Source organism: Mauremys mutica, chromosome 14 (assembly GCF_020497125.1).
Source record: "Mauremys mutica isolate MM-2020 ecotype Southern chromosome 14, ASM2049712v1, whole genome shotgun sequence".
Taxonomy (NCBI): domain Eukaryota; kingdom Metazoa; phylum Chordata; order Testudines; family Geoemydidae; genus Mauremys; species Mauremys mutica.
In genome coordinates this window covers 20,144,413-20,169,910 of record NC_059085.1, presented here as the reverse complement: position 1 = coordinate 20,169,910, position 25,498 = coordinate 20,144,413, and the positions used below count along the sequence as shown (strand labels likewise).

The window sequence follows — 25,498 nt, the reverse complement described above, 5'->3', positions numbered from 1 at the left end:
CCAAGCAAAGACCATTATTGCCAGACTGTTAGTCTTATACATAGTGCACTTTCTTTTCCCCTCTTGTAGGCTGCTTAATAACGTTTTTGTGTTTGTTGCATATACAGTGAGGCCAATCCTGAAAACACTGATCCAAAGAGGGTTCACTGCTGACTCATTTTTAACAAAACACACCCGAGTGGTATTTTTGCAAACAGTGTTTCATGATAAAATGAGGGTTTGGAAATTGCAGATGGGGGAAGAAGAAGAAAACCTTTTGAAATGTTATAGCAAGGGTTGGATTGTAGGGGTGTTTCTTTAAATGCTTGTGAGAACAAATGATCTAGAAACTTGGGTTTTCCTCCTGGGGGTTGCAGACAGTTATCTTGAGGTCACAACTATCCTGCCTTTCCCATATTGCTAAGTGGAAGGGAAGGTCCCAGTATGGAAAATATTGAGAACTGCTGATCTAGAATGCTGCATGTGTATGGTGATCTCAACTCATAAATTATGAGCTAAAAGGAGAAGGCTGAAAAGACTGAATGGGAAAGATGACACCACATTACTAGTGTCCAGTCTGCCCTCTATTGCCTGTCTTACCAGATGAGATGCCAAAGCCCTTAAAAAAAATCTTGATATGAATGCTAATTTTTTTCACAGATAGCAGCTAGGGAAGCATCTAATCAGCTTGCACTAGTATCAAGTTTTCTGTAACCCCCTGGACTGATCCTGCTATGGTAACTTGCATTTTTCTTTTTCTTTTTTCTTTTTTTTTGTCCTGGCGCCCTACTTGAAAGCCAGCTGTCTTGCAGGCTATATATAGTTTCCCTCGCCACCTACATTGTTTGTCAGACTCCCAGCTTTCCATTTTCCTTGCCCCACCAACCAGGAAGATGTGAGAAGGGCAATTTAATTTCTGAAAAAATAACACCGACCTGTAAAGTCACATTATCTCACACTAAAGAACTATTCTGTCATGTTCAGCAGGGAAAGGGGAAAAAGTGAGGTGGCATAGTTTGCAGATGATACTAAAACTGCTCAAGATAGTTAAGACCAAAGCAGATTGCGAAGAACTTCAAAAAGATCTCACAAAACTAAGTGATTGGGCAACAAAATGGCAAATGAAATTTAATGTGGATAAATGTAAAGTAATGCACATTGGGAAAAAATAACCCCAACTATACATACAATATGATGGGGGCTAATTTAGCTACAATGAGTCAGGAAAAAGATCTTGGAGTCATTGTGGACAGTTCTCTGAAGATGTCCACGCAGTGTGCAGAGGCGGTCAAAAAAGCAAACAGGATGTTAGGAATCATTAAAAAGGGGATAGAGAATAAGACTGAGAATATACGGTATTATTGCCCTTATATAATCCATGGTACGCCCACATCTCGAATACTGTGTACAGATGTGGTCTCCTCTCCTCAAAAAAGATATACTGGCACTAGAAAAGGTTCAGAAAAGGGCAACTAAAATGATTAGGGGTTTGGAGAGGGTAGGACTCTTCAGTTTGGAAAAGAGGAGACTAAGGGGGGATATGATAGAGGTGTATATAAAATCATGAGTGGTGTGGAGAAAGTGGATAAGGAAAAGTTATTTACTTATTCCCATAATACAAGAACTAGGGGTCATCAAATGAAATTAATAGGCAGCAGGTTTAAAACAAATAAAAGGAAGTTCTTCACGCAGCGCACAGTCAACTTGTGGAACTCCTTACCTGAGGATGTTGTGAAGGCTAGGACTATAACAGTGTTTAAAAGAGAACTGGATAAATTCATGGTGGTTAAGTCCACAAATGGCTATTAGCCAGGATGGGTAAGGAATGGTGTCCCTAGCCTCTGTTTGTCAGAGGATGGAGATGGATGGCAGGAGAGAGATCACTTGATCATTGCCTGTTAGGTTCACTCCCTCTGGGGCACCTGGCATTGGCCACTGTCGGTAGACAGATACTGGGCTGGATAGACCTTTGGTCTGACCCGGTACGGCCGTTCTTATGTTCTTATTATGTTCTTAGGGCTCTGTTGTCACCCTAATTGTTCACTAACCTCAAGTCTCTTAAAATACCAGGGAAGGGGAGGGAGACTTTGACTTCTTTTTCCTTGAGCAGGCAGTGGAATGTAGGTTTCTCCATAACAAGATCAAACCATATTTCTGTCTAATCCTCCTGCACGGCTTCAGAAATCAGGTGACCTTTCCCCCCACCCATACTGACGACATACACATAACTAATTATGCAATGTTGTACGTGAGAGAGAGAAAATCCTGCTCCCTGCACAGGCTACACATTGGTACCCAGAACCATTTGTCAGTCTCCTAAACTCACACTGCTGTGGCTTTCCATCATCTGCTGTATTTTCTCATTTTTAAAAGGAAATCAATATTTTATTGAAATTCAACTATATTTTCAAAGTGATGGGGTGTGGTAAGAATTCCTGGCTATTGACCTTGGTCTACCAGGCCAAGGAGGCTAACTTAAATCCATCCTTTAATTGCTTCAGCAAAGGGATTTCTGCAGTCTGTGGAGAAGAATTTTGGATCAGTTCTGAGTGTGCTCATTCTTTGAAGGATCTTATGATCCTTTTTATTCCAGGTAAGCTCTTCAGAGTATTCCTCTGCGGGGAGCAGCAGATGACTTGAAAGCACTGATACTCCTGCTTTTCTTTTATTCTTGTTCACGGACACTTCTTCCCTGGTCAGAGGTGTAATTTCATTACATGTGTTTGTTTGGGTACATGGGACAAAGCTTTATTGATCTCCGGTTAGCCAAGCAACATTAGTAATTTCTGAGGAAAGGATTCCATTCTTGCCAAAATTAAAAGGCTCTACCTCAATAGCCTTGAGTAACTCAGTTCTTTTAAGTTGCATTAGCATTTTGGCAATAGAGTTTTCTATTTAGTCTCCTATCCAGTATTTGAATTAATCAAATGCTTCCTCTAGCAAGGAAGGCAATTAAATTTTTCCCATCATGTGCTGAGAATTCAGGTGGTTTGAATATTTTATAGTCTATTCCTTCTACAGAGTGAGCTTTTGAGTCTGAACTTCTATCAAAAGATGCTGGAAGACTGCTGAGAAGAGGGAGACTGCAGAAAATTGAGAGAAGAATGTTTGTTTCACACTGACTGGGCAAGCTGTGCTTTAGACCCTGTTTAGTCCGTCTCGCGTGTATGCCTCAGGTGATAGGCCTGGCTTCCTGCATTGCACTCTGGGCAGAGTCATGTGGTTCAACCACTCTGGACTGGCTCTCTGGGCTGCAGCCCCTATGCCCCACTTCCAAACTGTATTAACCCAACAGTGTAAGGATTTGCAGGTCTAGACTCCAGGGTTGTGGGGTCCTTGGCAACTGATGACTCCACTGGAGAGCCAGGCAGAGCAGCATACAAAAATTACTGCAAGGTTAGGCACAGCAGGAAGTACTGCCTGAAGAGACAAGAGCGACAGAACCCTGCAGCTGCCTGATTGGTCAACTCCAACTATTTAAACAAGAAATCTGCCCTAGGGAACCATCTGAGCAACAATGCAGACTCTAGCCTCCTACTGCTAAAGACCTCTCCTTTTGCCCCATTATGCTCCCAACTCCTGCCTTTTACCCTGGCCCAGCTTGACCTTAGCACCTGACTCGGCTTGGTAATTAGTCTCAACTCTTGCCTTCAACTGTGGCCCAGTGGACGCTACTGTGCCAGCCACCGAACAAGCCCAACTGTGAGCGGTAGCTGTAAGACATTTTCCTCCAGAAGCCTGTGACAGAATAACTTTGCAGTGACACAGAAACAGCTTTCTCAAAACAAAGCATTTGTTCACCCAAAGGTACAAAGCACACAGAACAAACGTATAAAACAAAAAAGGCCTATACATGCATATCCCCTTACTTATCCTGAATTTTTCCTTGCTAGTTTTGGTAAGCTCCATTTAGCCCAGTTACCTCCATCTCTGAGTTAGGAAAAACAGATAGCTTGCTGCTGTTTGTGTCTCTTTCTGTCAGCATGTTGATGGCTCACTCAACCCTCCTTCGTGTGTAGGCCAGCATCTGTAAGGTTTTAGTATACCCATTGATGGAAGAGTGGACTTTGCTAACCTGAAGGGAGCCAAGCAGGGGCGTTCTCCAATTAATAGCTGCCCACATTGTTCCCTTAAGGCTTTACCTTTGTCATTGTTTCAGTTGCTGTTTGCTTCCTTGTACAGCCCCCTTTGTTGCCTTCAGACAGGATAATATCAAACTGGTAAACTGAGGTGCATGTAATATTTTAAAAAATAATGCATACACCCATAACTCTCATGTTGAGAGCAGAAAAAAGAATCCTTTATTGAAAGCCGGAGCTGCAACAATCAGAAACTGCTGAATAAGGAGACTTCTTTTCTTTTTTATCTTCCCCCAATAATTTTCTAAAACACTGAGATTCCTAACATGGCATTTCAAATAACTTTACATTATTCAAACTTTTTTTCTTCTTAGGAAAGCTTGCTTTTATCTATACTGCCGGCTCATATCTCAATGGGAATGAAACTAGCCATCATAGAGCGACTGAAGGAAACCAATGATGATAGGCAAATGCATGATAAAAACTTCCATAGTCTGTATGTGAAAAGACATCAGAATGTTAGGTAAGTAAAGAAACTGGACAAATGGTTATATTAAGACATGCTTCTGTCTTTTAATACTTGGTCTATTTACTGATGGTAAGAAGTGTCATGGCTGGGATCAGACAGGTTGAATGAAGAGTTTATGTTCAGATGCTCTGAGCACATCTGCCAAGGTGAGAGGAGAGAAGAGAACTGGTTTGAAGTTATTTTGCCAGATTGGGGATTTCTTTTTTTCATTGCAATGGTAAAAAAAAACCCATTAATTACCCTCTTTACTTGTCCAAATCCACATACTGGGTTGTTTAAAGTCAAGGTTTTTTTGTGTGTTTTCATGCAAAAGCGAGCTTGTTTGAAGACTGTGTGCCCTAGACTAGCATGTTGTATTTTAAACTTAAATAAAAACAAACCCAAACACATTGCCCATTAAGTCACTTCTGTAGTTGATTTCCAAAGAGAGAGAGAGAGGTGCTCTGTTAGAGATCTTGACTATTGAACCACAGTGCAATTAAATGTCCATATTTGTGTTAGAAAACAAAGATAATTAAAATGTGACTAAATAGTGTGTCCTTGTCCAGCATCCTGTATGCAGACATTGTAGGATTCACTCGTCTGGCTAGCGACTGCTCTCCAAAGGAGCTGGTAGTGATGCTGAATGAGCTCTTTGGGAAGTTTGATCAAATTGCAAAGGTAGGTGTTGCTCTTCATTATGTGAATGGGGGTAAATGCCACTGTTAGAAAACAACTAACTCCAAGCTCCTGGGAGTCAGTTCTCCTGCATTTGGGAAGTCTGGCAGATGCAAAACGCAGGGTAGGAAGTATCCATTGGAGATTCTGCCTGACCTGCTAGTAAAAATCCCAGCAAAAGGCAAAATTGATTTAAAAATCTCTAAAAGAACCAGGAAAGCTATTTGAGTGGCAGGAGGAGGGTTATAAAACCAGGCTGGTTCGCTGGGATTTTACTTTCAGCTCTTCTACTGAATCACTTTGGGTCTCTAGGTGAGTTCCCTAACTCTTTGTGTTTCGGTTTACCCACCGGGAAAATGGGAGCAGTAATACTCATCTGCAATACCTCACAGGGTGTTGCGATGCTGAATTCCTTAACACGTCTAAAATGCTTTGAAGTCCTTTAAAGAACACTGTATGAAGTGCAAACTATTGGGATATTTTAGTTATGTACTACAGCAATGTGTAAAATTTAAACATTGGGAACTGTACAATATAAAACCATGCCAGAGACCATGTAGCATGAAAAAGGGGTTTGTGCTATTTGATTAATTTTTTTTAGAATGGAATTATATTTGCAGTATAATGTAGTGATTGAGTTACATTATAGAATATTTTGTCCTGTTTTCTCTGTAATTAGTCATTTGCGTATATACAGTTTGACCTTAGGCTGGCAGAATGAATCATTGTAACATCTGCTTTTGATACACTTTTATGAAGCAAATGGGTAAAGAATTTCAGAACAATCTATCTTTGAATATTGTGCCAAAAACGTCAAATTAATATAGCTAAAGGGGAAACTATGTTGGTAAAAATACTGCTTGTGATGGTATGGGCTGTCTGCCAGTGTTCTCAAAATTACTTTCTGTCTGTACCTATGATAGATACGGAACAAATTATAAAATGTGGATTGCAGTGTCCAGCAAGAACATCCCTATTAAAACTGAAGGCTCAGAAATCTGGAGAATGTATGCAAATGACTTCTTGCCCTAACTTGCATAGTTGATAATCATGTCTGTAAATAAAGAGGTGTTTATCAAATGTCCTGATGACCAGAACTTAAAACTGTAGCATAGAATGAGCTTAATGTGCCTAGGAACTGCTATGTTCCTGGCTAGCTCTGGCACCTCCCTGGTCTGCTATTCAGCTAACTCTGGCAACTCCTTTAAAGCTGTGCCACTTGCATCTTCTTGTCCTGGACTGAGTGGAAAGCTGTTGAGTCTGTCTAATGATTTCCTATTGTCAGTGTTATGGAGCTAACATAGCTTCAAAAGAGTAAGTTGTATTTTATTTTGTCCTGTAACGTACAAGAAGTAAATGCCAGCCAAGTTCTGGTTCTAGAAATTTATTGTTGATGAAGAATAAGGAAAGAACAAAGCCTGGCTTTCAGAACTCCCAATCCTTGATTTTTTTTAGAGATTGTGGTTTGATTTATAAACTGAGCATATTTGGGTATAGGTAACTAACTGAAGCATAGTTAGAAGAATTTAATGCGGTTGGAAACATCTCATTTAGTTTGTAATGTTCTAGAGCTTTCCGAGAAGTAAGCAGGAGAAGTTGTAAATTCTAGAATAGGGGATTATGCTGCTGTTAAACACTTACTGTTGAATAGACACGAGCAACACATCTCGAAGAATGCCAATTATGGAACAGGTAACTGTCCCTTTCCATCCTGCAGTTGGCAGGCAGGCATTCTCTTGTGAAATTGCATTGCTGCTCTATTGCTAGAAGTATCAAAATTGTGGTTCATGCTGGCTTCTCTCTTCAGGCAACTGAAAACATCCTCAGTAAACTGTTGGGCTGAATATCCAGACCCCTGGTTCCTTCCCCAAGCCTTGGCAGGTCTGGTGACAACACACAGTGCTTTATCCACTAGAGCAGCCTTGCAAAATGCTTCAGTCAGGGCAAGTAATTTATTGTTGGCTTCCAATTTATGAAAAACTATGGTAAAATGGCAGACAAGCAGATTTTGTCCATCTGGTGGTAAATTCCATGACAATTATGCAGGACTACGTAATTGGAGTAGCCCCATAAGTAATAAAGCCATTTCACTGACTTCTTTCTGGTTTAATTTGATTTTTGGTTTCGGTAACACTCAGGAGTGAAGCAGGTAACAAGAAACATCACTAACAAACCCTTTTGGGTTATGAATGTAGAAGGAGGGAAACTGTTTTGTTGCTTCAACCAGGATTAAATGGGGCCTAACTTTTCTCAAAATGACATTGACAAGTGATGTCTCCTATGTCATGTACTTTGGGTACGTACTGATGCATATAAGCAGTGCTTTTTTCCTGTTATGTTTCTTTCTCTTTATTTTGCAGGAAAATGAATGCATGAGAATAAAAATTTTGGGAGACTGTTATTACTGTGTCTCAGGCCTACCTGTGTCCTTACCGGTTCATGCCCGGAACTGTGTGAAAATGGGACTTGACATGTGTGAAGCTATAAAGTATGTATTGTGTAAAAAGGACTTTTTAACTTATAGACACTTAGAAAATAAACAAGCACCTTAGAAACGTAGGGCTGGGATTTTTTTTGGGGGGGGGGAGATCATTCTTAGTCTTTTGTGTGGACAGTCTAGAATGCATTCACTAACTATTGTATCACTTATGCTATTTCATTTTGCATGTGTCACGTCAGAATGGCTCCAGCCTCTTTTCTATGAACAAAATATGTATTATGAGAGCAGAACATCATGGGTCTCCATGGCTTATGTAGAAAGGAGATAAATCGGAAGAGAATAAAATGCTGAATGAAATACTTTGAGGCCAATGTATTATTTTTAGTTATTCATGATTTATCATAAATCCATAAAATCAAAAATTGTGAAGTCTGCTTGATGGTGTTAGTATTCCTTTGGGCTTGTCTGCCTAGTGCAGTAAAGTGCATCGGAGAGGTGTAATTTATAAAGCCCTCTGACCTGTTGTAAACTGCCCCATGTAGGCCCTGCTGGAGGGTCTACATTAACATGAACTAGACACCTTTTAGAGCATGCAAGCAGGATCTACACAGAGCAGTTAAAGCACTCTGATGTGTTGTGCACTACAAATCACACCTGTCTAATGCACTTTGACAATGCTGTGTAGACAAGCCTTTTTTTGTTTTGTTTTTTTGTTTACAAAAAGTTGTTTCCACATATCTAGGAGCAGTCACCACCCTTTTATTATTTCTATTGCTTAGCACACAAAATGTATTGAGGAGGAGAAGAGGGTAGTGTACCAGGCCTAGTCTTGCATTCCTTGTGTGCAGAAGGAATGCAGATTTGGGTGCACAAGGAGTGCAAGGTCAGGTGTCAAGGTGGTAATGCAAAGGTATGGTTCCATCCCCACAATAATGTGGGATTCTGTAATGTTTCATTCTAAGGTTACACAGTTTGAATGGATTGACTGCTTATTACATTCCAGCATCATCTCATGTTCAGGCTTAAATTTCAGTGGTGAAGGTAATTAAGCTATGTTGTTGCTTATATTAAAGAGAACAAAGTTGGCTAGGACAACTGAAGTTACTGCCAACTCTTTCAAATACTGCCATGAGACCACCTACAACCTCTATTAACCCTAGCATGATTAGAAAGGACATGTATTTAAGAACACTTCACAACATTTAAACTCTAGCTGCAGCCTAACATCCAAATAACACAAAAATGGTTTGTTTGTGTGTAAATTGCATTTAAATTCCTAGGATTTAATTCTCCTTTCTTGTAAATTTTAGCTGTGACAGTGCCAAGGGATAGCCAAAAGTTGGCCTAACTTTGTACCCATTGACTTCAGTAGGAGGAGAGTTAGACCACTTCCTATAGCTTTGACAGTCCCATCCTAAGTTCATGTTTCTTTTCATTATGAAACTGAGCCTTGTGTGTATTCTAATCTTAATTGCTGCGCTGAATCGCTGTGCCATGAGCTGAGAATCAATCCATTTGTTTACCCTTTATTTGGGAGACCAAAGTAACGGTATTATTCTATGCAATAAAATTAGAAAAGCTTCAGATGCACAAATCAGAGGAAGTCTCCATAAAATCTTTGGATACTTTTAATAAATCACCACATTTTTCCCCCTCCTGTCTTCAGCAATTCTAAGTTTCACATCTGCTTTTTAGTGAGTGGAGGAAATCGAACCTCAGTAAGTAATGTATATATGTGGGGCAGATAGCTTATCTTCTGATTTCTCTCCCCTCTTCCCCTTCCCCCCTAAGACAAGTGAAAGAAGCCACTGGAGTGGACATCAGTATGAGAGTTGGTATCCATTCTGGGAATGTACTTTGTGGCGTGATTGGACTCCGGAAATGGCAGTATGATGTGTGGTCTCATGATGTTTCCTTAGCTAATCGTATGGAATCCTCAGGAATACCTGGGTAAGAACATTTGTTTTGGCTGCTGCTTCAGTTCCACAATGATAGTTTTTATATTATTTCAATATTTCATTATATTGTGTTGGGCCTGGAATCCATAACTGTGCTGCTGCATTTATTTTAATCAATGAAGGTTTGAAATGGGCAAAAATGTCTGTCCACTTCTACTGTGAAAAATGTTTGTCTCTTGATGATTTCTCACCTGATCCATAGAACTCTGATCTTATGTGAGTGAATGCTTCTCATATAGCTCTTGACCTTCCTTGCATCTCTGAAACTGTTTTATTGTATGCTGACTGACTTGATTCAAGTTGTACATAAAGATATATTGTATCTGTATTTGTAAATTTAGATGAAAACACATACACAGCTTCTGTAGGCAATAGAAGGCTGTATACTTAGTGTTTCTACTGATGATTTAAATGAAGTGTGAGTGATACATTTATTTAGAGAGAGTTCCAGAAAACCAAGATAAAAATGCAGCCTTATGATGTATAAACAGTAGGTTTGTGTGTAGTTTGTCAATAATAATAATAATAATAATAATAATAGCTCTTTCTATCTATAGATCACAAAGCACTTTACAAAGGAAGGTAGTAAGCATGTTTATGTATTTTTATAGTGGGGAAACTGAGGCAGAGGTGTAAAGTGATCTGCCTGACGTCACACAGCAGGGCAGTATGGAATTTGGGAATAGAACATAGGCCTCCTGACTCCTAATGCAGTGCTCTATCCATTGGTTCAAGATGCCTATCTTAGATACTTACTAAAAATAACATGAAATGTAAATATTCTTTAAAACACAACTGTTTAGTATTTCCCTTATTCAGAAAGAATAGCAACTTAGTGTTTTTCTGTGTTCCAGTATATGTAATATTTGAAATTCTGATTATAAAATACCCCAAATGCTGTTTTAAAAAATAAAACAAAACAAATAAAGATGTCCTGGGCTTGCACACACTCATATTATTAACTATTTGAATTACAATAGTACCTAAATGCCCCAACTGAGGGCGGGACCCCTTTGTGCTGGGCTCTGTACTTATGTGTAGTAAAAGACATGCCCTGCCCAAAAGAGTTTAAAGTCTAAACAGACGAGATAAACTGATATTGAAGAGGGAACAAAGGCATGAGGAAGTGCAGTGACCTGTCCAAACTACACAGCAGGTGAGTGGCAGGGCTAGAAATGAAAGCCTGGTTTCCTGGCTCTCAGCCAGTGTCCTAGCCAATGAACGATGCTGACTCTGTCTAAAATGGATTAGAACAGCAGTTTTATTACCTTGAGTCAGATGCTCATGTGTAATCTAGAGATACACTCATGGGGTTTTAGTTTTGTAATTTACAGCGTTATCTCACAACATGATACTTTATAGATGCTGCTTTCAAAGAGAGAAAGAGCTCTATGGACAGGATTTAGCAAAGAAACCTGGGTTTTTTTTCCAGCCTGTACAGGAGCAAGGAAGTTGATTCTATCTGTTCCCTCTTCCACCCCAAATGATTCTGTAATTTTTTGGGGGCTTTCATAGCCTGTGTAAATCTAACAATGTTTTGTGGAGTGGCAATTATATAAATCTATGATTGCTATTTAAACCCTGAAGGCACAGCTTGGTCTTGAGGGGTGGTTCCTTGTTACCACCTACCTGAGTGATTACAGATCGGTTACCAGTTGTGGTGGTGACATGCCAGCCACAGTAGAATCGAGCACACTGCTTGTGTGCTGTGTTGACTCTGCAGTGTTAACAGGGGTACAGAATTGTAAAGGTGTTTTTTTTTTTTTTTTGGCCTGTGAAGCGAGCTAGCCATGACTCTGAATACAGTGAGGGAATCAGAAGGTGCATTTTTACAGTCAATGTTAGGACCATAACCACATTATAAAGCTTTGATGGCTCTGTTCCCTTCTACATACTTATGTTTAACTCTCTGTTAAATATTATGACTGGTTTAGGTTGGCCTGCCTGTGCTGAAACAGCACGGTGTAATACTGCATTTTCTACACTGCTTAGCACTGGGTCGTCATTGGGTTCAAAATTTACACTGCTTGACAGAAGGAGACATTTTGTGTCACGGGGTTATGGTGTGGCCTCACAGAGAGGCTGCTTGTTACACAGCTCCTGTGAAAAAAATACAGCATAGGTGAGATTCCCATAAGCACACAGTGTTGGCTAAGTTTGCTGTCAGTGCAGTCAATGGAAGTTTTATTTCATTGGGAGCAGTCAGGCAGATATTGAGCACTGTGGAAAACCTCACACTATAACAGAATGATATGCAAAACTGACCATGTTTGTTCATTTTACTGTAAGGTGTGGTGTTTCTTTGTTTTGCCATCTGATTTTTTTTCTCGCTACAATGTAATAGACATTGTAAATGATCTGCAGGTGTATTCAGTTTAGTAGTGAAATTTTATTGATGTGCACCCAAATACCTTTCCATAGAAAAATGGCTGAGCTTCTGATCTAGAGCAGAGTTATTTGTACTATAGTAATGTGACCTCACTTCTTTTCTGTGCATCTGAATAATTTTTTTTAAAGTATCAGAGGGGTAGCCGTGTTAGTGTGGTTCTGTAGAAGCAGCAAAGAATCCTGTGGCACCTTATAGACTAACAGATGTTTTTGCAGCATGAGCTTTCGTGGGTGAATACACGAAGAAGTGGGTATTCACCCACGAAAGCTCATGCTGCAAAAACATCTGTTAGTCTATAAGGTGCCACAGGATTCTTTGCTTTTTTTAAAGTATTTGGTGTTGCTGAGCTGGTTACTGATGGTCATTTCTGCATGTGTCTGAAAGATCAGAAAGTGTTTTACTGTAACCTTTGAAATGTCACTCTTGTTGTAATTTAACTTAATAGCTTTCTTTGTTCATCTGAAGAACAGGCTGACTTAAGCAACATTTACTAGTTTAGGCCCAGCCCTGCAATCCTTACTGCGAGTAACCTGTTTACCTTCAAGGCTGAGTGAGGAGGGGACAGTATATTTACCCTCATCTGAAAATGACCAAAAATGGCATTGAGGCAGCAGTTTTCATTATATACCTGTCCCTTTTTCAGTGAGGCTCAAGTAACGTCCATGAGCAAATAAAGCTCCTTTAATCATTTCAGAAATTGTCAAAATATTCCCTTTTTTGTTTCTAAATATTTAGAAAAACTTTTTTTTATGACAAGCTCTTGTTGTGACCTGATGATTGTAATCTTATAAACAATATATCCTTTATGGTACTGATGTTTACTCTGCAATGGGAGTTTAAGTGAAGGAGAGAAGACATGCTTGCATCAAGGTCTGAAGTGTGCTGCATTTATTGTGTAGGCTTAAAAAAAGCATCTTTTGCTGTTAATCATAATATGCAGCTGAGCAAACTCTTGAATCAAGATACTGTCTAACAGAGGTTGCATTTGAATGGTTCTAGTATATTGGAAATCCCTAAAGAATTTGCTGAATGAGAGACTGTCTCTAAATAAGCCCTGGTTAATTTTGGGGTGTCACCTAGCATTTTACAGTTGTTACTGGACACAAATAATAATGATTAGGGCATCTTATAAAATTTCATTTTAGAAAGTCCTCTTAGGCTGGTTAAAGCTGAGGTAAGAATTGCAACAAAATAATCTCGTAAACCAGTTGCCAGTAAACAAAACAGTAAACAAAACAGAAACATCTCCAGTCACTTTGGATGCAGCCAAGACGGGGGTTCAGCCCATCCTGCTCCAAGGCATTCTCAACTATTGACTCCAAAAGAGCTACCTTTCCTCCTGGGAAATCTGATTGGTCAGCAGTCTCCGACCCTTCCATGGAGCACATGTGCAGGGAAAGGGAGTGGGGAGCTGCCATTAACCTATTTCTTGCTGTACTCTCTCACAAATTCCATTTTAAAGTCAGTGACTGGATTCTCTTCCCAGCTCTGTAGTTGATGCATTGTGTGACCTTGGGCAGATTATTTAACCTCTCTCTGCCTAAATTACTCCATCTATAAAATAGGGTAAATCTATAGCTACAGAGAAGCATATAAGTGAAAGGATCATTATTGTTGTTATATTAACACATTTAATTATTCGGAATGTCTTTTATTGAGCAATTCTATAGAAAGGGGTTGCACAAACACCTGATTCCTTGTGATTATCTAGTGCAATTAAATATTCAAGACAAGGCTCGTGATCAGAATGAATGCGTGGGAGTATTAGCAGATCCTGTTCAGAGACCTGCACTGTTGCTGCTGTGCTTCTGATTGCTCTCTCCAGAAAAAAATACATGCTCAGAATTGCCCTCCAACCCACTTGGCTGATATTCTCTCTGCCTGATATTCTCTCTGCCTGTCTAGCACAGGACTCATCCCTCCACACAGTTTGTGTGTGTGTGTGAGCGTGAGCGAGCAAGCATTCTCTGACGCTCCTGTCATCTGGAACAACCTTCCTCTGTCTCTTTGCCTTGTCAGTCATCAAATCTTCATTGACGATATTTCTTCTGCCTTGCCTGCACCTCTTAATTTCTCTATCCCTTGGCTATTTACTTTCATGTATTACTTAGTACTAGGAAGCGTTTTGGGATATACATGGTATGAAAGACGCAACACAAATAAAGTTATATTGTATAATGTACCATGAAGGATCGCAATGCTGTTTGAACTGCTGGCAGTATCCTGGAGTCGTCTGCCAAAGCTGTTGAAAAGCACAGAAATGTCAACGGGGGCCATTGAAATGTAAATGAGTTGCTTAAACTGACCTTTCCCTAGATGTTTAGGCCTTTTGTTCCTTTTCCCCACTCTAGTCGTGTACACATCACTGAAGCAACGCTAAATCACCTAGGCAAAGCTTACGAAGTGGAAGAAGGGAATGGACCCCTGAGAGACCCATACCTTAAAGCAATGAACATCAAAACCTACTTGGTGATTGACCCGAGGGTATGTGTCTACGTTTAAAATATATATATATGCGCGTGTTTTAGTTCAGGAATATAATTTGTGTGTGTGTGTGAGAGAGAGAGAGAGAGAGAGAGAGTGTATATGGCATGGGTCATCTGTGTGGTTTGAATGAGGGACCGCTGGATCTAAAAGCATGTGCCTGTACTGTTTGAGTTAAAAGTCCATTAGCTTGAAGGCAATAGCAGACTTACAAATGTTTTACATGGTCCAGCCACTAGAGAGGGCCAAAAATGCATGCTTATCTATTATTTGGTGTGTGTGTGTGTGTGTGTGTGTGTGTGTGTCATGCAAAGCCATTTATGGAGAAAGGCTTTGCATAAAGCTAAACTATATAATAATCCTGAATTTCAAAGAAAAAATTCTGCAGTAAAGTCCATTTAAAAAATGTCTGACGCTCCTAAGGCAAATACTTATTAAATTGATCTGCCCGCTCTCTCAGAAGGGAAACTTGTTTTATATAGTGTTCAGTGTAGGATATACAAGTAGCTTCACCATAGATACCTCAGTAGCCAAATATTAAACATTCATTTATTACTGCTGTCCCTAGAAAGGGATGTTCGAGGGTGGTGGTCACACATGAATACTTGTTAACTACTGAGACTGTCTGCTCTACAGAGATCCTCTTTGTTCCTTAAAGCCTTCCTCAATCCTCCTCTTGTGTGCCAGAAGTGGAAAATACATCCACATCTACAAGGGTTCTCTAGTGTGATTAATCTCTGAATTAGCGCCACGCTAGGGCTTCGCCTTCATCACCATCAGCCCTTCCTCAATAGTTCACTCTATTCACTATCTTTCATTATTACCCCGATACACTCCATTTCAGGATGAAGTGCTAGCGTTACAAGTGAGACAAAGGGATGCATCTAATTCTCCTCCCTATAGATCATACTCGTCTCTGGCTACCTGTAATCAAGCAAAATAAGCCACTTGGGTGTTTAACGGTTTTGAGAGTTTTATAATGAAAAGCAAATAAAGAATCAAAAGAAGAGACTCTGGGGCACTCCTGAAATACTATCTGAGACTGGGCTCTGCTAGTCACATCCAGAGCTTGGCTTGTGAAGTGTGTTGCAATGAAGTCCAGTTCCTGTATTTCACTGGATTCCCTGAGCGTGGATTATGTGCCTTTGCAGCCAATCCTGAGCTTCCTGGGTATGCTAGTGCAGTCAGGGCTGGCTCAGCACTGCAGACAGAACAGGCATCCATCTAGGGTAGCAAAACGTTAGTTAACTGTTAATAGCAAAACTGCTAATTAACTGGATGACTGTGAGTGAACATTTGCCATTTTGCTTATGGAAGTAATATGCCTAGAGCTCGGCTTCTGTAGTGTTTTCTTGGACACAGACCTTGTTGACTGGTACCACTGATCCTTCTTTGTTACGCCCTCGAAAATATGAAAGTTTTGTTCCTGTTGAAACCCAGCTCTTGCTGTTCTTATGTTCCCCAATAGGAGTTCTGTGGCTCAGGTAGTAGAGACTCTGAAGAAGCTTGTGTTATCTGCTTTGTTGTTTTGATTAGGTTTCCTATCTAGGATGCTTTATATAACCTCCATGTATAACTCACTCATTTCTGTATTCTGGGTCAATAGCCCTGAAAGCCATTCTTCAAACACTGATCATACTGAGGTGCTGAAGTTTGCTATTAAATTCCCATTTAACAGATAGAAATAAGAAAAATGAATAGCGAGACCAGAGCAGGCAGACACTTAGAGCATTCATCAGAAACTTTTTAAACCTGCTAGGAGCCACCTTCTCTCTTGACCCCTCCTCCCACCACAATTGTTTCTTTCTAGGTCCCTCTGCTCTGGTTACTTCCCCTCTTTTCTCCCCCTCATTCCTCCAACTCAGCTGAAATCTATATGCACCTTGGGGTGGAGTTATCAGTTGGTGTATCTCATGGTTGAGCTGAGTACCTTGGGAGCAAGAAATTGATGCTGGGAGTGAAACAGCTGTCCGAGTCCCCAGCCAGGTCCCATTAGTTTCTACTGTGGCTAGCTACATTAGGCATTACTACTGGAGCAGGGAGGGAACATGGGCAGCTTCAAGGAGCTACCTGTCACTGCAGAATGTGTTTGAAGAGTGTGGGAAGGGTGGATCTGATGGAGCTCTCTCACTATATGTTCCAGCAGTCTTACTGGCTGAATCTTTCAGCCAAGATCTCTCCCCAGTCTGATGATGCTTCCTTTATCTTTCAAGTGTTGTCGATGCTGTGAGTAGAGATGAAGGGAGAGATCTGGGGAGTTTGCGCCTCTTTCTTATAGCAATTCTCTTCTTTGAAAATCCTCTCCAGCTGGGGTTCAGGTGACAGAAAGGCTGATTGCATGGGAACTTCCAGCTGTTCCTTTGCCAAGCTGTACATTTCTTGCTCACACCCTTTTTCCTGCCAAAGAATGGCCACTTAGCCGGATGATAGTCCATTTGATTCTGTTGGCACCTGGCTGAGGCATCAGTTTGCCTTTTGTCTCTGAGGAACTGGTTTGTACCTGCTTTTTTGAAATGGGAACGTCTCAGGAATGTCATACAGTAGACATGCAACTTTATATACAATGTTGCCATACATATTTTACCAGGACAGTAATGACCAACAGATTATGAGTTTTCAAATGATACCTCATAAGGCATGCTTTGTACAAAATTGTTTTTCAAAATAGTTTTGTAAAAAGGGTGAACATAAGGATATGGACTATCACAGGCAGTTTTTCAAATTTCTCTCTTCAGCGATACCGCCAGAAAAGGCCATTCAAACTGTTTGTAATTTAAAGAATGTGATCTTTGCCACCCATGGTACAATTAAATGGTATTCTGAAAAGTGTTTTGAAAAAAAATGGCACCATAGAATGTTCCAGGTATGCGTCATCAGTAGTAAAGATTCTGCAGTTAAAATGTAGTTTACAGTTAATATCTCAGCGATAATAGAGTAGAATTGAATTCCCTCTTCCATAGCTCTAAATTATGACCTTAGTTCTGCTTGTGTAAGTGCCGTTGCTTTCTATGAAGGTGGTACACGTATAACTGAGAGCAGAATTTTGCCTTGATCAGTAAGCCAAACAGATAGGATTGAGAATACACAGAGCTGGATGACTGCTCTATTGGGTAAGAAAGATGCCTTTTTCACAGATCACATTTCTGACCATAATCATGCTTTTTTTTTTTTTTAACTGAGAACAAAATATCAATGTATGTTCAGCGGACAACTGAGAGTTACTTATTCAACATTTCATAGAATTTCTAGCAACCTGCTTTTTGTCTTGCATGCTTGGTGTCTAGTACTTATTATCATAATATGTATACAAATACAACACAGTTGTCAGACGTGCTATTTTTTTAAAAGGTACATAACATTTCTAAGGGAATGTAATATTCCCTGCCCCACACACACCAGTTTTATGGGAGGTGAAGTTGTTTGTGTGCTACTTATTTTCACAACTTCCAAATAGTCACAAATACCCTTAAGAAGTAAGAATGGCCACACTGGGTCAGACCAAAGGTCAATCTAGTTTAGTACCCTGTCTTCCGACAGTGGCCAATGCCAGATGCTTCAAAGTGAATGAACAGAACAGGGCAATCATCAAGTGATCCCTGTACAATCTCATTGATTAATAATAGCTTGAAGCAGTATGCAAATTTTTATTTCTCTGTAATTAGGAACCATAAGGTCACGTAATTCCCTTTAAATCCAAGTATCCAAAGATTGGAAAGAAAAAGAATTAGCAGAAAACAAATCAAATGATCTTCTTTAGCTGTTTTAAATTACAGACCTGATACTATGAAGACATGTGGGTGATTGGGTGCTTTACACTATTCTGTGATTAGATTTTTACTGGCACGCTATGCTGTGTGTGTACTCATCAGTGTGATTTGATATACCTCCGTTAAAATGGCTCTTGCGCTCCTGGAAATGCCTAAAATGTGAGGATATGATTATTCATCAGTGCACTATCTAAGATCTGATGCTTTATTATTCCTAATGTGTCAGCTACTTTTGGTCACATGAAGGGGCGTTATGAGGTTTATATGTTCCTTTGCTACACATCCATGGCAGAAGGACATAATCTCTGTTGCAATCCAGGGCTGAGCTTTGTAGAACTCTTTCAAGCTTCCGCCCAACCATTGTGTGGATCCCTCTGAGTCATGTACCCAAGACCTCATGCTTATGGTCTTGTCCTGCCTTGACTTTCCTCTGACAGTGAGGAAACCCCTTCATCTGTCTGCAAGGCTCTGTGATCTCCGATGATGCTACACATGGTCCAGAAAGCCAGAAGGTTGAATCAGAGCAGGTTTCCAAGCAAGGAACTTCAGGCAATTCAGTTTATGATTTTCTTAAACTAGAGTCGAACAAGACAGGGGATGGGGAATCAAGGATGGCACTCTGTCTGTCTGTAGTGCCATGTCCCTGGAGACCAAAGTCCTCCATAGTTGTGTGGCTGTCAGGTACAAATCCAACAGAGCTTCAGAGCGCAGTGTACTTTTTTTTATATGTAAATGTGTGTCTCTTACTTTTAGTCTAAACAGCATACGTTGAATAATCATCTCCCTAAAACACGAGTGAACGATGGGCTGAAGATGCGAGCCTCTGTCCGTATGACACGTTATTTGGAGTCCTGGGGAGCAGCCAGGCCCTTTGCCCACCTGAACCACAGAGAAAGTGTCAGCAGTGAATCTTCAGCTCCAAGTGGGAGACAAAGAAAGGTGATGGTTGGATTGGCACTTTTTTTAATTCCTGCATGGGGTGTGTGTGTGTGTGTGTGGGTGTGGGTGTGACACCCAGTGTTATGCGCACACACAGCCATAAGCAGGAACAGAAGCACTGAGTTCAAGGAGAGAGCACCAGAAAACAAAACAGGAATAGGGAGTAGGAAGCAGGAAGGCAACACACACACACACCAGTGATCATATAATCACACCATAGAATCAACCCAGAAATGAACAGGCCAATGCAGATAACAGAGCACAGGATGAATGGAAAGGTTAATCACGTAACAAGAGGATTGCTGCATCCTGCACCAGCTTCAGTTTCTGGATCAATTTAAAAGGTAGCCCCAGTCTGGAGGGGGCTGCAACTGCTTTTCTCAATGTGAACCTTAATTAGCTTGACAGTGCTAACGTGAAGAATAAAACAGGATTTATTCTTCTCCTTTTCATACTCCTGGAATTTCAGAGAGGATTTTAAAGGTAGCACCTTAGGCTTTGATTTGCAAAGTAATTGAGCCCATGCCTAACTTTACTGCACATGTAAATTCTATTGATGTCCAGCTTTATTTTAATTAAGTGCTTTGCTGAATCCGGGCCATGGTAGTGCAGTGACTGTAAGTAAATAAATCAGCCATTAAGCTCATCTTACTGAGAGAGGTGATGTTGTTTCCAGTGCATCACAGTTATCCTCTGTCCTTTTTGGATCTTAACTTTCACCTAAGGACCCACTAGACCCAAAAGAGATCTCACATTAGTGTCTCCTCTGAAGGATAGCATCTCTAATTCTACAGCATCCTCCTTTTCCCCTCACTGCTTACATAACAGCACGTTATGGTATGGTGTTTGAATCTTAGCTCTTCTGGTGCTGAAAAGTAAATGAAAGAGGTGCATCTTGCTCTCAGCTAACCCATACTTATATGCTAATCAAATACCATGTAATGCTCAACACAACACCTCTGCAGCTCCTCTGTGTCTGCTTCCCTACTGGGGAACAAAGAGCTGCAGTATGAGTTGTCAGCTGAGTTCCTCCCACTTGTGCTGTATCACTGTGTCTAAGTAGCTTTCTCTTACCAGCCATGTAAAATATTTTTTCTAGTTTATGAAATGTATAACTCACTCACAAATCCTTTTGTTTAGGAGATACCTTTGAATTCTACAGGTCGTCAAAAGACTTCAGATAGGTAAGTCCAGCACCGTTGTTATCTTCCGTGTGGTCCCATTACAATTTGACATACTGTAATTATGTGACTTTATTAAAACAAAAAAAACCCCCAAACCCCTAGATTGGCAGGAAGATCTATTGTGGTAGGCACTGTACAAAGAAGTAATAAAACAGTACCTGCCCCAGAGAGCTTTCACTCTCGATCAATTTCAGATACACTGCACCTGTTTCTGTTTAGCAAGAAGAATATTGGATCTTGGTTGAAGAATAACTTCGGTAGTAAATTAGATCTGTTTAATGAAGTCAAAAACAGTGCAGTGGTTCTATGAGCCTGCAAACCTTAAAACAAGTTTTGAGCTCTGCACGGTTTACTTGTTCCCTACAGGTTGCCCTACTTGTGTTCTGGTGTGACATAGTCATCCCACAAATTGTCAGTGACAGAATTTTTCCTGGTAGTCATTCTATACCCCCTTTTTATTCTCACTCACAGTAGCAATAGCCATTTCTTTATACATATACATACTCTGTTAGATGAAGTTATTGTCAGGGCCGGCTCCAGTTTTTCTGCCACCCCAATCAGCAAAAAAATAAAACAAAACAAAAAAATAAAAAAAAAACCAATAAAACAACCGAGCGGCGGCACTTCAACGGCAGCTCAATCGCATTGCTTCTTTGGCAGCAATTCGGCAGCAGGTCCTTTACTCCCTCTCCTCCTCTTCGGCGGCAGCTCAAGGAGGAAGAGAGGGAATGAGGGACCCGTTGCCGAATTCCCACTGAAGACCCGGACGTGCCGCCCCTATGCGTTGGCCGCCCCAAGCACCTGCTTCCTTAGCTGGTGCCTGGAGCCGGCCCTGGTTATTGTATTGTTCTCCAGCCAGCAGGGTACATCATTCCAAGATGAACTGGTGTCTGAGACATTTAAAATATCTCATGGTTGCATATACAGGCCTCATATTCATCTTCAGTGGAACAATTTGTAAAATCCAGTTTTTAAATGTTGCATTTAATCACAAGATGCTTCTCAGCAGCACTTATGCTTCATTAAGTTAGAGCTGACTCTTTCTGAATGATGGATATTGGAGCTAATGTCTCTCATGAATATCCAGCCACACCAAATTTGGTATTTCAGACTTCTCATGAAAACTTCTCTAGGAAGAGATTTTTCATCTTGACAAAAGACTGCCTTCAAAATAATTTGTGTCTTGAATGATTAATTTGATTGTTGCTAATTAATCTGCTAGAGCTGTTGTATTACATTAAATGTGTATTTCTCTCTGTGTTAGTCTGCATGGATCTAGACAAGAACAGTTATGTCCCTCTTCACTTGTAAACTACAAGTGAGTTCCTCCTTTCTCCTTTTACTTCTGTATTTGTGTCACTCTGGACGCCCCATATTTCCTCACTGACTCCATATCCTTCTTTCTATAGAAAAGTAAGTGAGATGCTGTTTGTGTAAGGAGGGAGGGTAACTTTAGAGAAATTTATACTTTTGTGTGCCATTCCTTCTTGATTTTCATATTAGCAGTAATTGAGAAGGGATATAAACTGGACACCAGGAAGTTTAGACTTGAAATTAGACGAAGATTTCTAACCATTAGAGGAGTGAAGTTCTGGAACAGCCTTCCAAGGGGAGTAGTGGGGGCAAAAGACATATCTGGCTTTAAGACAGCTTGATAAGTTTATGGAGGGGATGGTCTGATGGGATAGCCTAATTTTGGCAATTAATTTAGCAATTGATCTTTGATTATCAGCAGGTAAGTATGCCCAGTGGTCTGTGATGGGATGTTAGATGGGGTGGGATCTGAGTTACTACAGAGAATTCTTTCCTGGGTGCTGGCTGGTGAGTCTTGCCCACATGCTCAGGGTTTAACTGATTGCCATATTTGGGATCGGGAAGGAATTTTCCTCCAGGGCAGATTGGCAGGGGCCCTGGAGGTTTTTCGCCTTCCTCTGCAGCATGGGGCACGGGTCACTTGCTGGAGGATTCTCTGCAGCTTGAGGTCTTCAAACCACAATTTGAGGACTTCAGTAACTCAGACATAGGTTAGGGGTTTGTTATAGAAGTGGATGGGTGATTTCTGTGGCCTGCATTGTGCAGGTCAGACTAGATGATCATAATGGTCCCTTCTGACCTTAAAGTCTATGAGTCTATGAGAATGTTTCCAATAGTTTTTTAAAAGTTTTGTTTGAAATTTTTCAGAAAATTGACATGAGATAATTGTATTTTTGCTTTGATAAGACCTGAGTTAGGCTTCATTGTGTAATAAAGTTTTGGAATTATTTATATTTGTTTAAATAGTTTCTTGGGTTTATTTTGGAGATCATGTTGTTATTTTGATATATTTTTGAGGATATTTGTAATTAAGTGACAATGATGAATAATCATAGCAGTATGTGACATCTACACTGTGCATATATTCTACAGCACATTTTGGAAGTCTGAATAGAGATGCATCACATTCATAAGCCAGAAATTGATTTGATGCTTAATAGCTTCTGTATTTTTCTCTCTATATTTAGAAATACATCCCAGAAGGGAAGGATAGAAGAAGATACTTACGATGAAATGATGTCGACCATTGAGGGTCTCAGTTCGACTAAGTGTGTCATGTTTTTATTGTTTTTGTAGATTTTAAAAGCAACTCTGCTTTTCTCCAGAGAGAACCTGCATTCTCAATTTTAAAGCTAGATGCAAATGTCATCTTTGAAAAATTTGCTTGCTTGTGTGCCATTTTGCTTGTTTTTAACTTAAGTACAGTGGGAATTATTTTGCGTTAAAGTGCAGCTTAATAATATAGTTCCATTGTGAAATTCTCAGTCAGGTTACAGGAAAATGTTCATTTGTGAGAAAACAAGAAGTTATAAGTGAAAACAGATAATGTCCAATGTTCAATGCTACATTTCAACTGTCCCAGCACATTCAATATTCTAGGCATCTCCCAGCACATTACACAGTAGTGGGCTGAATACAGGTCACAGGAAATGTGGGAAGGTCAGAGGGTGAGGCAGCTGGGGCACACATGTAGGCAGAGGTCAGGAGCACATGGGTAACTGCTGGGAGCACTGCAGATATGACTCCCATGGCTGGTTCACGGAAGGTACATGGAGTATCAGTGCTAATAGCAGGCACAGAAGTTGGCACGGTATATCTGTAAAAAGTGGATGAGGACTATATTTTATATCTTTTAAAATGAATTCTAGCATAGAAATTCCTATGATCTATACAAACATAGAATCATTTCAATTGGGAGGGAGCCATCCATCCCTTCTACTGGGTTATGGCAAGGCTGATATAATCGTACTCAAACCATCCCCAGTAGATGGCAGGTATATGCAGGGTGAAGACCTGGGTGACCTGGTATCACTAATCCAACTCTATCATCTCTAACCCAGCCAAGAAGGTTTCAGACTGGATTCCTTTTGCACTGATAACTATACTACCAAAGGGATGACTAAACTGGTGCAAAACCATGAGAGCCAATAGCTGAAATGTAAAGGCTCTTAGAGTGCTTTGCCAGTTGTTCAGAAAAACATTATGCTGTGATAAACAAGCCATTGGCTATGTGAACCATGGAATCCAACCTGAAACATACGATTTTTGCATTCTGTTATGTTATGTTTATTGCATACATTTTGTAAAACCTATTTCTATTTTAATGCAGACCATCGTGTAGTAACTCAGATGACTTCTGTGGATGCTCACTGTTTTTTGTAGAATCAGGATTGGAAAAAGAGGTTAGTAAGAGATGAATCTTTTTTGTTATCCTAAGTTACAGTTAAAGGACGATGGCTACATGGGAGCTGGGAGCATGCTTTCCAGTCTGGCTAGACAGACGTGCATTAGCTCTGCTTGAGCGTGCTAAAAATAGCAGTGTGAACATTGTGGCACAGGTGATGGCTTGGGCTAGGTGCCCATGTCCAAGCCTAAGCTCTGGGTCTGAACTATTTTTATCACACTCGTCTCTGTCTGCTGGGACTGGGAGGCTCACCCCCAGCTGCAATGTAGACGTACCTTCATAGAAACATGAAAGGACAATTGAAACTGAAAGTATGTTCGTTCCTATATTGGGATTCCTGAGGTGACTGCAGTGCCAAATGAATCTTAGGTGATGTTATGTAATGCAGATCTCTTGGTTCACTTGGCTTATTCGCTCCTTCTTGGTAATGTTAATAATATGGACCAGTTAATAATCTAGAGTTAAACCTTTGCCCTTTAAAGTCAATGGACTTTTTGGCAGTGGGTCCAGCATTAGTCTGAACATCTTTATTATAAAAAAGCAGTAAGAGGTATTTAAAATGTGTCTTTACATACATTGTAGCAAATAGGACTCTGCTTTCCATGATCATTATATATCCGTATGATATTTGGTAGGTACAGTATATACTCTCTATGAATGGTAACGTTATCCTTGATACTAAAACATCCTGAGTCATGGCTTAAATGGAGGCAGGATTGAATTTCAAATCTCCTTATGTATACAGTATTTCACCATTCTATTGCTCGCCCTTTCCCAAACTCAGTAGGACCCACAACCCATCCCTGTACCCCAAAAAAGAAGAGCCTTCACTGAACCACTCCAATCTGCGGAGATCCCTCATTAAACCCAGAGTGATTTATGCATATGGACACATTCATGAGGAATATGTATATTTTACATGTGTGTATATATAGTAAAACTTTCATAAAGAGCCTTCTCACTTTGAGGCTGCGTCAGTGTCGTCAAGGTTTCAGTTGAGTTTTGGGTAGCATTCAGTTAAATGAACTTCTGCTAAAACTTTTTCTTCTGGTGTCTTGTGTGGTAGTTTAAAACAGATTTAACTGTGTATGTATTAATCTACTCACACAGGATGGGGCCCCCAATCACTATGATAATATAAATAGTCATGTAATCACTCTTATAGTAAGAGTTAGTTTGGAAGTTATGCTGACTTTCAGGTTGTATAATAATCTGTTGTGCAGTTACTGCACCTCGTTAGGTGTCCCCAGCTGGTTAGAAACGGATTCTTTTGGACTGGAGTCTTTTTCTTTAACGGTTCCTAAATGTACATATTCTCTGGTTGGTTGGTTTCTCTTCACATTCTTGGCTTAATAGTATGGTGCAAAGATACTTT

General features: G+C 40.2%; 1 protein-coding gene across 1 annotated transcript in view; it reads left to right on the top strand.

The window, feature by feature from the left end:
• Positions 1–25,498, top strand: part of ADCY7 (adenylate cyclase 7) — a 124,666-nt gene that overhangs the window by 80,829 nt on the left and 18,339 nt on the right. Inside the window, exons 6-14 of the mRNA XM_044987589.1 lie at positions 4,433–4,581; positions 5,136–5,247; positions 7,605–7,732; positions 9,476–9,634; positions 14,383–14,515; positions 19,036–19,221; positions 20,362–20,405; positions 22,907–22,987; positions 24,049–24,121. Of these exons, the coding sequence (XP_044843524.1) occupies positions 4,433–4,581; positions 5,136–5,247; positions 7,605–7,732; positions 9,476–9,634; positions 14,383–14,515; positions 19,036–19,221; positions 20,362–20,405; positions 22,907–22,987; positions 24,049–24,121 (1,065 nt within the window). The remainder of the gene's footprint in view (positions 1–4,432; positions 4,582–5,135; positions 5,248–7,604; positions 7,733–9,475; positions 9,635–14,382; positions 14,516–19,035; positions 19,222–20,361; positions 20,406–22,906; positions 22,988–24,048; positions 24,122–25,498) is intronic.